The 14,876-nt window shown below is 37.5% G+C and overlaps 1 protein-coding gene across 2 annotated transcripts in view; it reads left to right on the forward strand.

Annotated features, from left to right (window-relative positions):
• The window catches only part of CDH13 (cadherin 13), a 432,460-nt gene that overhangs the window by 376,803 nt on the left and 40,781 nt on the right, over positions 1 to 14,876 (forward strand). For both annotated transcript variants that reach the window (XM_031615494.2, XM_031615493.2), the window contains exons 9-10: positions 1,975 to 2,157; positions 3,308 to 3,561. In XM_031615494.2, coding sequence (XP_031471354.1) covers positions 1,975 to 2,157; positions 3,308 to 3,561 — 437 coding nt within the window. The remainder of the gene's footprint in view (positions 1 to 1,974; positions 2,158 to 3,307; positions 3,562 to 14,876) is intronic.

The raw sequence follows: 14,876 nt of genomic DNA on the forward strand, positions 1-14,876 counted from the left end.
TATCAGACTAGTGTTCTAAGGACAGGACTAGAGGGTCAGTAAGGCTTAGGAGAGGCTGCCCTGTCAGATCTAAGATTCTTGAGGATTAGCACCCTTGAAATCTAGTCACCATTTTACATAGCGAAATAGGAATTGCTTGGTATTGGACAGTCATTTGGAAAAATTCTGACTGGTGTCGTTTAATACGTGCTCAAGCTGAGACAAAAGGAAATAATACAGAAAGATCAGACCAATCACTTATTTTCAATTAGAGTTAGATATATCCAAATGTGCTTTCCAGTGACTGCATTTTTGCTGAGCTTACCAATCTTTACCAATCTTGGTAATCATTCCTCTGTTATTTCTAAGGTTCTTAATAGAGACTTCTTTTGATTCACTTCAAAGCAAGTGAAAATATTGTTTTGTTATATTATCATTTAAAGTTAATTAAACTGCAAATGAACTTAATGATCTCTCCAAAACAAAGCTCAATCACAACCTGTTACATATTAACTATCAAAATCAAAAGAGTCTTTCAATTCTTTGTTAAATGCACCAAAGAAGATAGAAATGGCCAGTCATTAATGTCATCCTATTATAACATCAAATTTGAGGCTGGAAAGCTTGAATTGAATACATGCACTCAAATTACATCATTATGTTGAAAAAAGGATTGGCAGTATAAGTCAAATTTGTTGGAAGAAACCAAAAATAGATAACTGAACACAGTAAAATGAGTCGTCGTGTCCTCTATTTTACTATGAGGAAATACATTTTACCTACTATTTTCCAGATTTTGAAGCCTACATGTTAATAAAATGCCATCTTTTAGGTTCTGCATTCTCAGAAAATCTGTAGTGTTCTGACTTGATATGGTCTGTAAGACAGATGTAATGAAGTCATTTTGGTGATTTTTGCTCTTGAGTGACATATCAAACATTGTCACTGACAGTGAGCAGGGATGGCAAAACCTATTCCTGTCATTAAAGTTTGTAATTTTTGACTTTTGAAGGCTTAATCCCCAGAAATGCTAAGATTTCCTTATGATCTATAATGGTATTGCTGATGTTCAGCACTTCTGAGGATTATGTATGTTATCAGTCCAGTTTATCCACCTATATAGCAGGTATTATCTTATCTCTGTTGCATACAGCCCTTTTAGCATGTCAGCTGAAAGTACTTGAAAGGTGAGGAGTGTTATTAACTCTGACCCTTGCAAGCTTTTCAGATGGTTCACTTAATGTTTTTGCTGCTTAAATAACAATGATGTTACACACTGTTTGACTGGAAAGCAAATTAGAGAGAATTGCATAGGGCTTGGTTGTTGGTAGTACAACAAACTACACAAGGTCATAAAAAACTCTTCTACTGAAAGGAGAAACATCACCTTAGAGTTATTCAGACAAAGGAATAGCAGGAGATCCAACTATAAATTTTAGAGCAACACTCCCCAGCTCCAGGGTGGTACTGGAACACTTTTGGTGACAAATGTTTCATGTATTGATAATGGTATAGTGAAAAAAATAAAAACGATGATATAAAAATAATCATCTGAAACTCAAGACAGGATTATATTGGAGGGCAAGAATGAGCTATTTAGTCAGCTGCCTCTTCTGCTTAGTTTTGAGTGGAGTTCCCCTTCTGGTAGCACCTGCACCTATGCAACACTGCATCTGTTTTCAGGATTCTCTTTTCCAGCAATATGAGTAGAACAGTCTTTCTATAGCCAGAATCTCCCTGATTCCTGTCACACTGCTGTTTATCTGTTATCCACTGAATGCAGAGCAATAACGTGCTACCTTATATTTCATGGGTGATCATGTATTATATAGTGCCTATAATGCTCAGTTTCAGTCAACATTTTTCTCATGTTGTGATAAATAGTTAATGCTGGCTTGTATACAGTGTGTGAGTGTGGTCAATAATTGAAAATATTAACAATTTCCTCTGTGTGTTTTTTTTTCTTTCTTTTTTTTTTTTTTTTAATCTTTGTAGTTTCAGGCCACAGTAAAGGAAGGAGTCACAGGTGTAATAGTTAACTTAACTGTTGGTGACCGAGATGACCCAGCAACTGGAGCATGGAGAGCTGTCTACACTATTATTAATGGAAATCCAGGACAGAGTTTTGAAATCCATACCAATCCCCAGACTAATGAGGGAATGCTCTCTGTTGTCAAAGTAAGGATAATTTGCTACTGTACTGCATTATTACTGTTAAGTTTCATCCCCTGGATTTACTGCATGGGAGAAGGCGCGGCAAGGATAAGTTTCTTAAAAGTACAGTTAGCCATCAGCCCTTATTTCCTTCAGCCAATATGTATAACTGCTCTTTTGTTACAGTTATCTTGCTTCTTTAGTGATAATAACCTGCCTGCTGCTATACTGTCCTAACTATACCGTCCTTGTGATTAAATAACAGCTACTTTTGTGGTAACCATCACAATTCATTAATAGTAAGAGTTTACAATGCAGTTTTTTGGGGACTGAGGGTACAATGAGAATTCAAGTGCCACATTTTGTTCTGGTAAAGCATGTGTGCTGCAGATGCCAGGGAAGTAAAGGACATGGCTTCAGGCTGAACTGGAGGGTTCCCTCTGGTCCCACATTTATGAAATATTATGAAAGAAAACCCAAAAACATTAGCTTTGTATGAAGACAATCTTATTCTAAATGCTTGAAAAAATAATCGAAAAAAAAGAAATCCTGGTTGCTGCCTGTACCAGAGTTTTCTTTGTTTGACTTCAGAAGAGACATTTTCAATACTTGAAAGTAATTGAATATTTTTCCATGGCGGTGCTTTTGGCTTCAAGGTAGGAGTTGAGAAAATGGTCTGATGGTATTTATCATACATAGCCATTAAGTAAGATGTACTGTTCAATTAATGCATGCTACATCATAAATAAGCATGTATATGTGGGAATTATATGTTTGAGGTATGGAAAAAGTGTATACAATTTTAAATAGAGAAACATCTAAATCTTTCATCAATTGTGACTGGTCAGCTCCTCAGTAGTAAAACTCAAGTGGAGCTGTTTACAAATAACAGCCAAACTCCTATGAACTCTATAAGTGTGAAGAAATCAAGGAATTAGGAAAACTTTAGGAGCAACCTATGTGTGTTATCCTCTAGACATGGTCAGTTTTTTGCTTTTCAGTGTTGATACAGTGAAGACACACTTCATAATTATTGGGATGTCTAATGCTAAACTCCTGACCAAATATCAGATGCAATAAATGCTTGTGTCCTTTTCTGGCTAATTTTGTCTCCTGAAAGCTTCCAGGTGTGGGGTATGAGTGGTGAGTGCTAAGTACTCTCTTTGTTTTACAGCCTTTAGACTATGAGATTTCAGCCTTTCACACGTTGCTGATAAAAGTAGAAAATGAAGACCCACTGATTCCAGACATAGCCTACGGCCCCAGTTCCACAGCAACAGTTCAGATCACTGTTGAGGATGTGAATGAAGGCCCTGTTTTCCACCCAAACCCGATGACAGTGACAAAACAAGAGAACATCCCTATTGGCAGCATTGTGTTAACAGTAAATGCCACTGATCCAGATACTTTGCAGCATCAGACTATCAGGTGAGTGCACTACTCTTTAATTGTCATCCATCCAAACTTGTCTTTTTCTAATGACCAAAAATTTGTCTGCAAATAGAAAATTAAAGTTGTTTGGGATGTAGATAATAAATTGAAGAGGTTTTTTTTTTTTTTCTTGCATTGAAGAAATACAGTTTGAATACACTAAGAAGTACTGCATTAGACAGGGAACAACAGTCAGATACAGCAATATGACTCTCAGCAGTATTATTCAGAGCAGGGGGAAGATACTGATGCCCTTTTGGGATTTGGGCTAAGTTTAAGAAACAATTATTGAAGTTCTCCATATGTTTACAAATTGCCATGAAAGATCAGTGGAATCATATCGGTTATTGTTAACAATTGATTTTGGAATAATTTAAGAGAAAAGTAAAGAAGATAGGTAGATTTGGTTATTAAAATCAACGGGACATTATTATCTAAATTTCCCCCCTTGACCTTGTTGGATTTCTTCTAAGTGCATTGGCTCTGAAATTGTAGGAAATGCCATCAAGTCACTGAAAACTTAGCTTTATGTATTGTGATGACCAGCTGTGTAACATCAGTGCTTTTTGCAATCCAGCGTGCTTCACGAAGGCACTCTCAAATCTTGACTATTATCAGTTCATGAACTACAAAGAAGTTTCACAGAAGGTTTTTATACCTGCGTAGCTAGAACCTGGGATGTTTTTGACCAAAAGCAAGATTTTGTTTCTTATTCTTCACGTGCAGAAAAGAACAGAAACAAGCTATTTTGGGTTAGGATTGAAGCGTGATCATATATGGACACTATTTTAAAGGAAGTGTCTCTCTTAGAGGTCTTTTCCAATCTATGATTATATAAGTTAGAAAATAATGCAAATATAATGGAAATCTGGGAAACAATGGAATTACTCAGCAAAGTTAGTTTGACTTACCTGTATGCCCTTCTTTTGCTAAAATAACAAAAAAGTTTAAAACAGCATTCTTTAATTATGCTGGTATTATTGAATCACAAAGCTACCAGCAGTGACAGAGTAAGACTGCAGTATACAGGAACGGCATCTGCAGTTAGAGCAGTGTGAAATTGTATGTATAAAGGCCAAATGTGCTTACTAGTTTGGATCTAAAGAAAGGTTTTATCTTCAAGTTCCTATGAGTAGATGTTGTGTTTAGAGTGGGCCTTGGTCCAGATTTACAGAGGTTGCATACCAAACCAAACAGTTCTCAGAATCTGCTGTTATATCATCAGTGTCCGTACTGTGATTACAGTGGTAAAATAAAGGCCTAGCAGACAAAATGCAGAGTTTTAAACAAGATATTACACTAAATATCAATGACCATGAGCAAGCAATGTTGGTTGTCTACAAGAGGCAGTTGAATATCAGATTTTGATTGTGTGTGCTGTGTGGGCAATGTCCATCACTGCCAACAAAGTATGTATCTGTTCAAAATGTGCAGATGGATACAAACAAAAGAACAATAGAGGACTGATAATTTTACTTTTCATTATTTTCAGCCTATATACACTGAGGTCTAATTGCAACATCAGTTCTTGTTAGTTTTCTATGTAAGATTTGTAAAAGGGGATGATGTCTATTTGTCATCAGCAGATTTGGTTACTCTAGTAATACAATATCATAAATGCGTTTCAAGAACCATCGATAGCGTATTGAAACCTTTGGTGCCAATGTCCACTTGTAGGTTGAATTTATGTCTTGAGCTTCCCATGTTTGAATCAATTCGAATTGTTTATATCTTTGAGAAATTCCTAAGGACAGCTGTACTTCCGAAGCAATTTTCTTTCTCACTTTTTAGCTTAATGTGTTTTTGCAGTCTGAGAAAGAATTTCATTTAGAAACTCAGACAAGCTGGCAAAAATATATTCTAGTGAAGAAAATATGACTCCAAGGCTCAAAAGCACACAATGTGCTACCTGTTTTGTACACAATTAGCAGTGAATTTTCATAGTGTCAACTCTTTAATGTACTGATGTTAGTGTTTCAAAGATACTCAAGTTAGAAGCATCATTCTGGAAACAAGAACCACGCGCTCATATTGACCAGCCATATCATGTAGGCATCAAGTTTAATATCGCTCTAAATTCTACCTGTTTAAAACTGGGTTAACGCTGACTTTTGTGACTATAGCCAGAGCTGTGAGTTCCTCTGAAAAGGCTGCAACGACCACAGTGAGTTTTAGATTGTGGATATTGAAGAAAGGAAGAATCAGATAGAAGCAGGGGATTTACATTTGGGTGGGAAATAACATTTGTTCCTCTGTGATCACTGCCAGAAAGAAAAGGAATTTGCTCAACTTGGATCACGTTTCTTAGATTCATTAACCTATTTTTTGAAGTGTTTAATTCCCTCTTGTTTCCAACTTTTCTAGAATTAAGGAAAAAAAAAAAAAAGAAGGAAATCCAGCAGGCCCCATTTTAATTATAACCCAACAATTTATTAATAGAACAGTAATGAAGTTTCTGAAATTTGATTTCTTAATCAGGGATCATTGTTATTTTTGTGCCAGATTTAATAGTTTAATTTTGGCTGCCTCTTCCCAACCTCTGAAATTTTAATCAGAAGTTTCAAGTGTACGTGTCAATGAGAAGTTAAAGGCCAAATTTAATAACATTTTCCACCTTGGGAAATTAAAAGAAGAGCCTTATTCTCTGAAATCCAGTATTAACAGTAGATCTTAATTAAACACAGTTATGGTCCTCAATATTTTGTCTGTGAGGAGAGGTTGATTTAAGTATTTCTTCCTTTTTTGGATTCAAGAAGTCCACGATATTCAGTAGTTAGGCTTTTAACTATGTGTAAATAAGTTGTTTACTGTGGCTTATTTATAATTTTTAATTAAATCAACATTCTTCTCTGGTTTCATGGCTTATCATGGCAATGTATTTTTATTACCTACTGTGCTCTTGGATTTTAAATTATTTATGTAAATATATTATTGCAGTATTTATTCTGAGTAAGCAATGTGACTGAATGCTTCAGAGATATCTTCACAGGAGAAGTTTATTATAGCTCTAAAGCATATCTAATTCATTAAGTAGAATTTAAATATAGCATTTGAAGCTGGAGAACTCAGAACCCAAACTGCAGTGAGTTTCATGGGAATAAGAAAGACAGCCATAAATGAAGTGGTTTATGCAAGATATGTATTTATGTGTGTCTGTAATTGTTTTTATCTGCACCTGATTCCTGCTGACTCCACATAATGTGAGAGGCTTCTGGAAGCACTGAATAATCTATTCAGTCAATATCTGAGGGATCAATTTTGCATACTTTGTTCCACGTCACGCCTTTTAAAGTGCTTTTGTTGCGGATAGAGGTCAACAGACTTGCTTTTTGGAATACACTACCTTCACATACAGAAGTACTATATAATGAGAGATAGAAAGTTGTAAGCAGTGAACCTTATGAAGTAGCATGCTTAGTCATTGTTAAATATATCTCCCAGAGACTGAAGGACTTGACTTTGATTCCTAACAACAGGAGATTTGTTTTTTCCTTGGTGCAGACAGAAGAATAGTTCTATTGTTATAAATGAATGGCTGAGCCATGCTTTCTGCATGCAGCACCAGAGTTTTTCACTGTAAGTTATACCCAAGAGCATCTTGAGTTGGCTCTGCAGTTTTATTTATGACCTGCCTGAACCCAGCCACTGGGAATTTGTAGCACATCTCTAGATCTGAAGTTGCTGTATATTGGGCAGTGGAAATTGTTTTTCTTTTCCTTTCTCATTTAAGTTAGAAGGAAAGCCAGGTAGAGAGGGAAGCTACTCGAAGCAAAACTTTTTCCTCTTCTGTCTTGTGGTACCAAAATTTGAAACACAGAAACGCTGACTCTAGAGAGTTGCATGTACTGGGGCAGGCAAGCAAAGCTGGAAAAGGAGAGGTGCCAATTCCATCATGACACACAATTTCCACCATAGTTTTAGATGCTTACTGATCAATAATTAGCTTGACAGCTCACTGCAGAACAGTTTTAACTGAAATTTACTGAACGTGTTACTCCAGCAGTCTTGTTAATCATCGTGATAAATAGGTCCAATGATTGTATTACCGATATCTGAAGGGAAATAAATTGGTTTTTGTTTTTTTTTTTTTCATTTTTTTGTTGACCAAAGAGATTTCCAGCTTTTGTTTCCTAAACAAAGTAAGCATGCCCCATTCAACAAACTCTTTAAGCCTACAGCAAGACAGGGTGGGAGCAAAATTGCTTCTGCACCTCTTTTGCTCTCCTTTCACATAGATGACCAGACTGGTATAACTCTGGAAGAGTGATAGTGGCTCAAACCAGGCCCTTTTTCTCCCGTTCACATGCTTTGCAGTTGGCCAGCACTGTTCAGACAGTTCAGTCTGAATTAATGTGGCGGAAGCAGTTGATGAAAATGAGAATCTCTGGTGGGAATTCCTGAGATCAGACTGAAGAGAGTAAAAGGGAGTAAAATCCTGGTGCTGAGAGGATAAAAACATCTGCAAAATCTGGAAACCTGATCCGAAAGAAGCTGTGGGCAGAATCTTACACTGACTGCTCAGGAAAGCCACTTTCACCTGTTATCTTCAGTATCAGAGCTACACAATTGCAGGTCCTTCTCTTCCTCAGACTAGTGAACAAATGTTGATAGTCTGCTTCCCAAAGTCTGTTATTCAGTCCTTTTATTACTCATGGGGATTCCCTGGTTTAATTTACAGCCAACCTGTCAACATCTCCCGTTTAACACCTTGGGAAGCTCCTAAACTGCTTCATGCATTTATCTTGGTAAACAGCTCCCCAGTTGTTGTTGTTTTGTTTGTTTTATTTTCCCCTTCTTTATTGATATTCCCTGTCTCTGCGTTAGGGTAGATGTTAACCCTATTCTCTTGTTTTCTGATTTTGCATGTGTTCATTTTTAGTGTTTAAGGGCAATGCCATGTAACCAGTTGATGTTTTGATATCCTGGCTTTTGCCTTGCAGGGAGGTGGGGCAATCTTCCCATGCTCTCTTTTGCTTATCCATACTAACATCATAAAACTCTTCCTAAGCAGTTCTTCCTAACTGCTGCTGAGATCTGGGGGTAAGATTAACATATGTGAACAGACAGCTTTTACAGTTGTTTTTTCCCTCATCCACTAGAAAGTCCAGCAATGAGAAAATTTTCAATCTTAAATCTGCCTAAAGCAAGGGTCCTAAGAATTCTCAATCCAACGATTGTGGGTTGCTGTGAATCAAAACAGTAATTCAGAGTTTTGAAGGGAACCTATCTACCAGCAGCCAGCCTCTAACACAAGGCTGTCAGAGGATTGTATTCCTAAAATTTTCTGTTCTGCTTTACTGTGTTGGCATAAATCATACTTAATATGTTGATATTAAAGCTGTATGTGATAGAATTGAGAACCTCTGTATCCATGTAATCAAATAAGCCATAAAAACCAATTTTAACTTCCCTCGATATTACCTTAAGAATCTAAAATTCTTGATTAATAAGGATGAATGTAACATTTAAGAGGAGTTTAATTACACCCTCTGTCTTTATCTCGGATAACAATATTATGCCACATTATGATTTCAACTATGTCAGCACTCAGAATGAATGACTGTGAACTGTGAAATTATAGGCCACATTTTTCATGTCACTGACTAAACAATATTGCAGATCTTCTTGAGGAAATACAACAATAGGATATATCAGTCACAAGTTATGCTTGCAGTGGAAGCCAGATCTTGACAATAACTCACTTTGTCATTGCTGTTCTCTTCTGGTTTCAAAGAAGGCAGGATTTTGCCTCTGGAAGAAGTAAAGACTATCTTGATTATAATAAGTTGGCTATCAAATAGGGGATGCTGTGTGAGGAGGCGAGTTGACAGGGAGGGGGTGGCAGGAATTCAGTTACTATTTTATGGCCATTGCATTCTTGAGTTAAAGTCAGCCAAGTTAGATCGTATGTGTGCATGTCTGGATGCAATTTCAACAGTTTTCAGTGATGCCTTGACAGAGATTTATTTGTACTGATGATATGGAAAGACTATATATAACTCCAGCAACCAGATATTTTTATAAGAGATCAAAAGATGGAAAACTGAGCATTCAAATAAAAGCTTGCCAGGGAGACCAATAACATGTCTAGGTTAGAATCCTGTCACCAAGCAGGAGCAATTAACCAATTACACCATTCCTCTTCCTCTTTGGAGTTCAGCACTTCTGTCTTTAAAGTAGGTGCAGTTCTTAACAGATTAGATGTTGTCTGGCATTCAGTTTCTGTTTGGAAAAGAGAAACTAGAGTTCTTCCAAAGCTTTTTTGCCTTGCTGTGAAGATATGAAGTGCCAATGTTATGGCTCCATTTCATTAATTTGCAATCTCCAGATTATAGAGTGAGCCGTGGACACGCTGAATTCAGTGGCAAAATTCCTACTGAATCTGGATGTAGAATTTCATCTCAGAGCTTCTGGTACATGTTTACAGCAGTAGCAAAACATCCCTAGTCTGTGTGTGTTGAGGAGTGAAGAACTCCATTTTATTTCAGACTCAAATGGTTATTCTTAGAGTGGAATTTAAGTCCTGTAAGGAAACTGTCAGAAGGCCTAAGCACTCATTTTTACTAAATGAAGCTCTGCAATGCTACTGTAATAGGAAAATGCACTTGTAGAGTTCAATTGGAATTTTTCTATTAACTTAGTAATAAGGATGCCAATTTCTGTAAAATAGTTTCCGAGTGAAATTATACACGTTGTTAAGCAGCAGTAAGCCTGGAGATCCATTCTTGGTCAAACATGAATTGCTAGGGACTGGCTTCTTCCTAATTTTATGACCGTTATGCCCTAGGTAAATATGCCCATAGAGACCTGCATGCTTACTGTACATATAGGTAGGTAATTTCATTTGTGTGATCACTTGGGGTTACTCTGTTGGGCAGTATTTAGCATAGCATTGCCGTGGAGATACTAATCTGCCCAGGTTTCATGGAGTATTCCAAAACCCCAAAGAACTTTTACACATTTACCTATTTTAGAGGGTCTGTCAGAATAACGTTTCCTTCTTTTACTTTCAAAAGGGAAATTTCCAATAGTTTTACCTGCCTGAGGCTTGCCCTCTCCGGAGGTTTGGCCCTGGGTAGCTGGTGGCATTTTCTACATTAAAAAAAATAATGCAGCCAGAGTATGTATGGTAATGCTTCAGGGCTAAGACAAGAAAATGTTGTAGGCACAAGGTTTGCAGCATCAAAACTGAGTACTTAAAAGTCTTTTCTGGCCCTGGAAGCTCAGTTAACTAGTGTTTAAAACCTATGTAAATCAAAAAGGAAAACAATACTGTCTTAATTTTCCATAGCTTCATATCAGTTTTGTTAAGTGAGTTCAACTCATGAAAACTGTTACACAGTTGAGATTTTTACTTACAAGGAAAAAGGAAGAAAAGCCTGTAACAACTTTAATCATTGCATAACCATAACCCATTGAATGAGTTATTAATTTAACATGTAGGTGAGCGCTTTCTTTTCAGCTTCTGTCATTTCAGTAAACAAAACAGCAAACATTTTTTGTTAAGGTCTTGATGCCTCTATTTTTTTCTGTCAACTGAAACACTAAAATGTATCCCCTAATGACAGTGTGGTTATGCTATCAAAGAGTCTGGCAGACTATTCAGATCCCTGGTTACATGGGAAATGTCTATGAGAAGTTTAACTGTTGGGCATCCAATGCAAGGCTAAATAGTATAGAGTAACTACGACTTAATAATGCTTAGGAGATAAATCTCTTTGACTAAGTGAGTCAAACTGTGTCAAACTGAGGTTAAACAACTGTAATTCTTCCATTTCTTGTCTTTTTAGTACTCAGCCTCATCACCTTTACTGAAATTTTTTCCCGTGTCATAAACAAATACTTATGTGGAGTTCTTTCCTCTGCCTTCTTCAGAATTTCCATCACTGGCCAGCAGATACCTTAAATGACATGCAGTGTTGCTTAATGTACATCTGGAAGGGACTGGGTGATTACAATAATGAACATAATAGAATAATTGGGCTGTATAGACTTGTGGTAAGCTATATCAGAGCAGGCATCCAGATGCACACACTGTACTTAACAGTAACAAAAAAGATGCTTTGTAACCTCCATTACAGAGAAGTGTTCAGTACCAACTCATTGCAGATAATGATTTTTTTTTTTTTTTGTATATAATATCCTTTCATTTATTATATAGTTGAAAAACAGCTTTTTTTCTCAGATTGTACTTTATATGCTGAAATATATAAAAGAGCCATTTTCTCAATTATGCTATATCTTGTTGATATGCTTTGCAGACTGATTAGCAGAACTTAATTTCTATAAGTATTCTTCTCTGTTAATATTTACATATTAAATGTATTTTGTAGAGACATCAGTAAGACAAGGGGTGTGATAGTGCATATCCCCTGAGTGAATACAACTGAGTGTGGAATCTGACTTTTAATGTTTTTGTTCAACAAGTGAAAAGAAGTATTTCATTTCTCTAGCATCCCTTGGAGGCACAGGCAGAAAGAGAAAACAAATCAGCACAGCAACCTATAACAAATGTAACAACCTAGACTTGATGACATTATAAATAAAACAACTAAGACATGGTTATACACAATCTTGAAAAGTGATGAGGGACAGACAGGTAGGAGGGTGCTCCATGGATTTTAAAGTGCATTTGGACAGCTTGTGTGCTTGAGAACCTGATTCACAGAGATCAGAAAAGGTAAATCACGCTTCCCTTTTCATTTGTCATGGCCATTAAAGACAGTGAGTTAGGCAAACCAAAGCGAGTGGCCTGAAGTAAAGGAAAAGATACGGCATGATATCCCAATGTGCTTCAATGTCTGTGACAGAAAGTAATTACATGGGGGTTTTTTGGGCAGTTCAGTTTACTCAGTCAAATAAACCTTGGCTAGGAGTTTATTAAGTTTATTATTACATAGGAGTTCATTATTACAGTGGGAATCTAATATAACAAAGAATGAAAGAGAATTAATTTTCTAATGTAAGAACTGCACCCATGAAGTGCAGTTTCCAAATCAACTGGAAAAGAAAAATTACGTTTTGTTACTATTAGCCAGGAGTTTATATGCCTTTCTCTTAATGCTATTGGACTGGGCAGTCATGTGAATTTTTTCTTGACTAACATATTTTCACACTATCACATGTGCTACTGAATTTCTCACCTACCACTTCCTTCTTTGTTATTTTATGCCACAAGGCTAGAAAGTATTTTAAGTCAATGGATATTAATTACACGGGGCTACATAACTATACAAATGCATCAAGACAGTCCATTTTCCTATACAGATACAGCTATTTTTAAAGAAAGCTAAACTAAAGGACCAAAAGGAAAAACATCTTAATTGCTACAATAATACCAGTGTTACATATTTTATGGAATTAGTGAAGTTCTGTTTCTGTGGAAACAAAGACATTAATTTGTTGGCTCTCCAATGATTTAAAAACCCCTTTAAGAACTTCCAGCTCTTTCAGATAAAGTCAGATCATTAATCAAACGTTAGATGGCTTTGTGTATATTTATCATGTAGACGTTGTCATAAAATTAACATTATCATGTTCATGTATTGTAGTATACAAAACATAATCTCATGCTGAGCAATGGTAAGGATGATGTTTTCATTAGGACTTCAGTATAGCTCCAGTTGTGTCATATGTACCTCTATATCATTTTCCAAAAGTAATGCCTGTGTAAAGTTATTCTCATATCTATATGAAGAACAGAGAATATTTTGGCTGGGCTAGGAGTTCCACACAACTTCAGGTCAGTCACATAAGAGTCTGAGAAAGCAGAAGCCTTGCATTCCCCACCTCCTATTCCCAGCACTGTGTACCAGCAGGAACTCGAATCTCCAGCACGCTGCTGTAGCTTCTGCTGAGCTCCCTGCTGCAGGGATCTGGAGGCAGCAGGAGAGAGATGTGTTGATGTTTTGGTCTTTAGAGCTGGCAGCGATGTGGCAAGGGCAGGAGATGGGTTAATGAAACTGTCTGACCTCCCAGATAAAGCTGTTCCCCCAGACTCCCAGCCCACAGCTACAGAAACACAAGGCAAATGGGAGATGTGTAAACTATAGCATGTGTAATGGGCTGTGTGGGGGCTGCAGCTGCAATGGCACATGGGGCTCAGGAGGACGAAGGGAGAAGCTGAGGGTACCAGTGGTTTGCACAGCTCTCCCTGTTGAACGAGCACTAAGAGATGTCAGTTATTAATTCAGTTATTATTGTGAACTGGAAACATGAAATACACTTCTGGGAGTCAGCTCCACATACAGCAAAGCCTATAAATAATGACTCAGGCTGTGCTCTGTTGTGAGAGAAAACAAGATTCAAGCCAGCTCTCTTGCCTGGATCGGGTTCAGCCCAGCTCCCAGGATCCCTGTTTTCCTTTGACTTGAGGGAACTCTGGATCCTGGTGTGGATCTCTGACACTCCAAACTGCCTGTCAAATACTTCAAAACACACTCACAGGATTAGCAACCGAACCGCGTCTCACCAAAATGAGTTTCTGCAGAGGGAACCCATGCCAGCCACGTGTCTTACAATAGCTGTTACATGTGCACAGCTTGAGCAGAGCTGGGGTGCAGAGCAGGGCAGCGGATGGGGACGGGGGGCCAAGAAGCAGGAGTGGGGCTGTGTTCCTTCCAGGCCCCAGCCACAGCCTGCCAAGAAACTCAGAGCCACGTGGAAGCTTTTCTAAGTCAGCAGAACATTACTGCTCTCCTATCATCTCCTGCATTACGGAGCTTGCCTTAGAAACAGCTGAATCTTAGAAATGAGTCCTGTGCAAGCTCAGCCAACTACAGGAATGCCCAGCTCTGTCAGCGCAGGAAATGATTTCGATTACTTTTCTCGCAGTATCAGCTTCTTCACAGATTTTCTTTCCGAGTTGTTACTTATTGCACGGTCAATTTATTGTATGTTAAGTTTTGTTCTTTCTTACACTAGTGTCTTTTTTCTTCATCCTTTGTTGTTAAGCTAAGAAAATCTAGTGAAAATGCTTGTGCTCGTCCATGGCAGTTAATGCTCTTTTGTAGGTATTTTAGATTCAACACTTGATGCAGCCAAAGGATCCCTAATTATATTTTCCTTGAAGAAGAAATCTCATGAAATTAGGACTCTGCTTCAACTGACTCTGTTAGAAGAATTTGGCCTTTATAATGAAATTCTTCCTTCATGGAGTTACTTAGGCATACCAAATTGCCACATGATTGATGTGATCGCTCTTCTGTAAATGCTAATTGCTGGGTCTGTTCTTTTCTGCAGTTATGTGCTCTTCATAGCAGCACTTCGCACCTCTGGTTGAGAGATCAACTGCAGACAGACTTCATTTCTCC

This window comes from Phasianus colchicus, chromosome 13 (assembly GCF_987193195.1).
Source record: "Phasianus colchicus chromosome 13, bPhaCol1.hap1.1, whole genome shotgun sequence".
Classification (NCBI taxonomy): Eukaryota; Metazoa; Chordata; class Aves; order Galliformes; family Phasianidae; genus Phasianus; species Phasianus colchicus.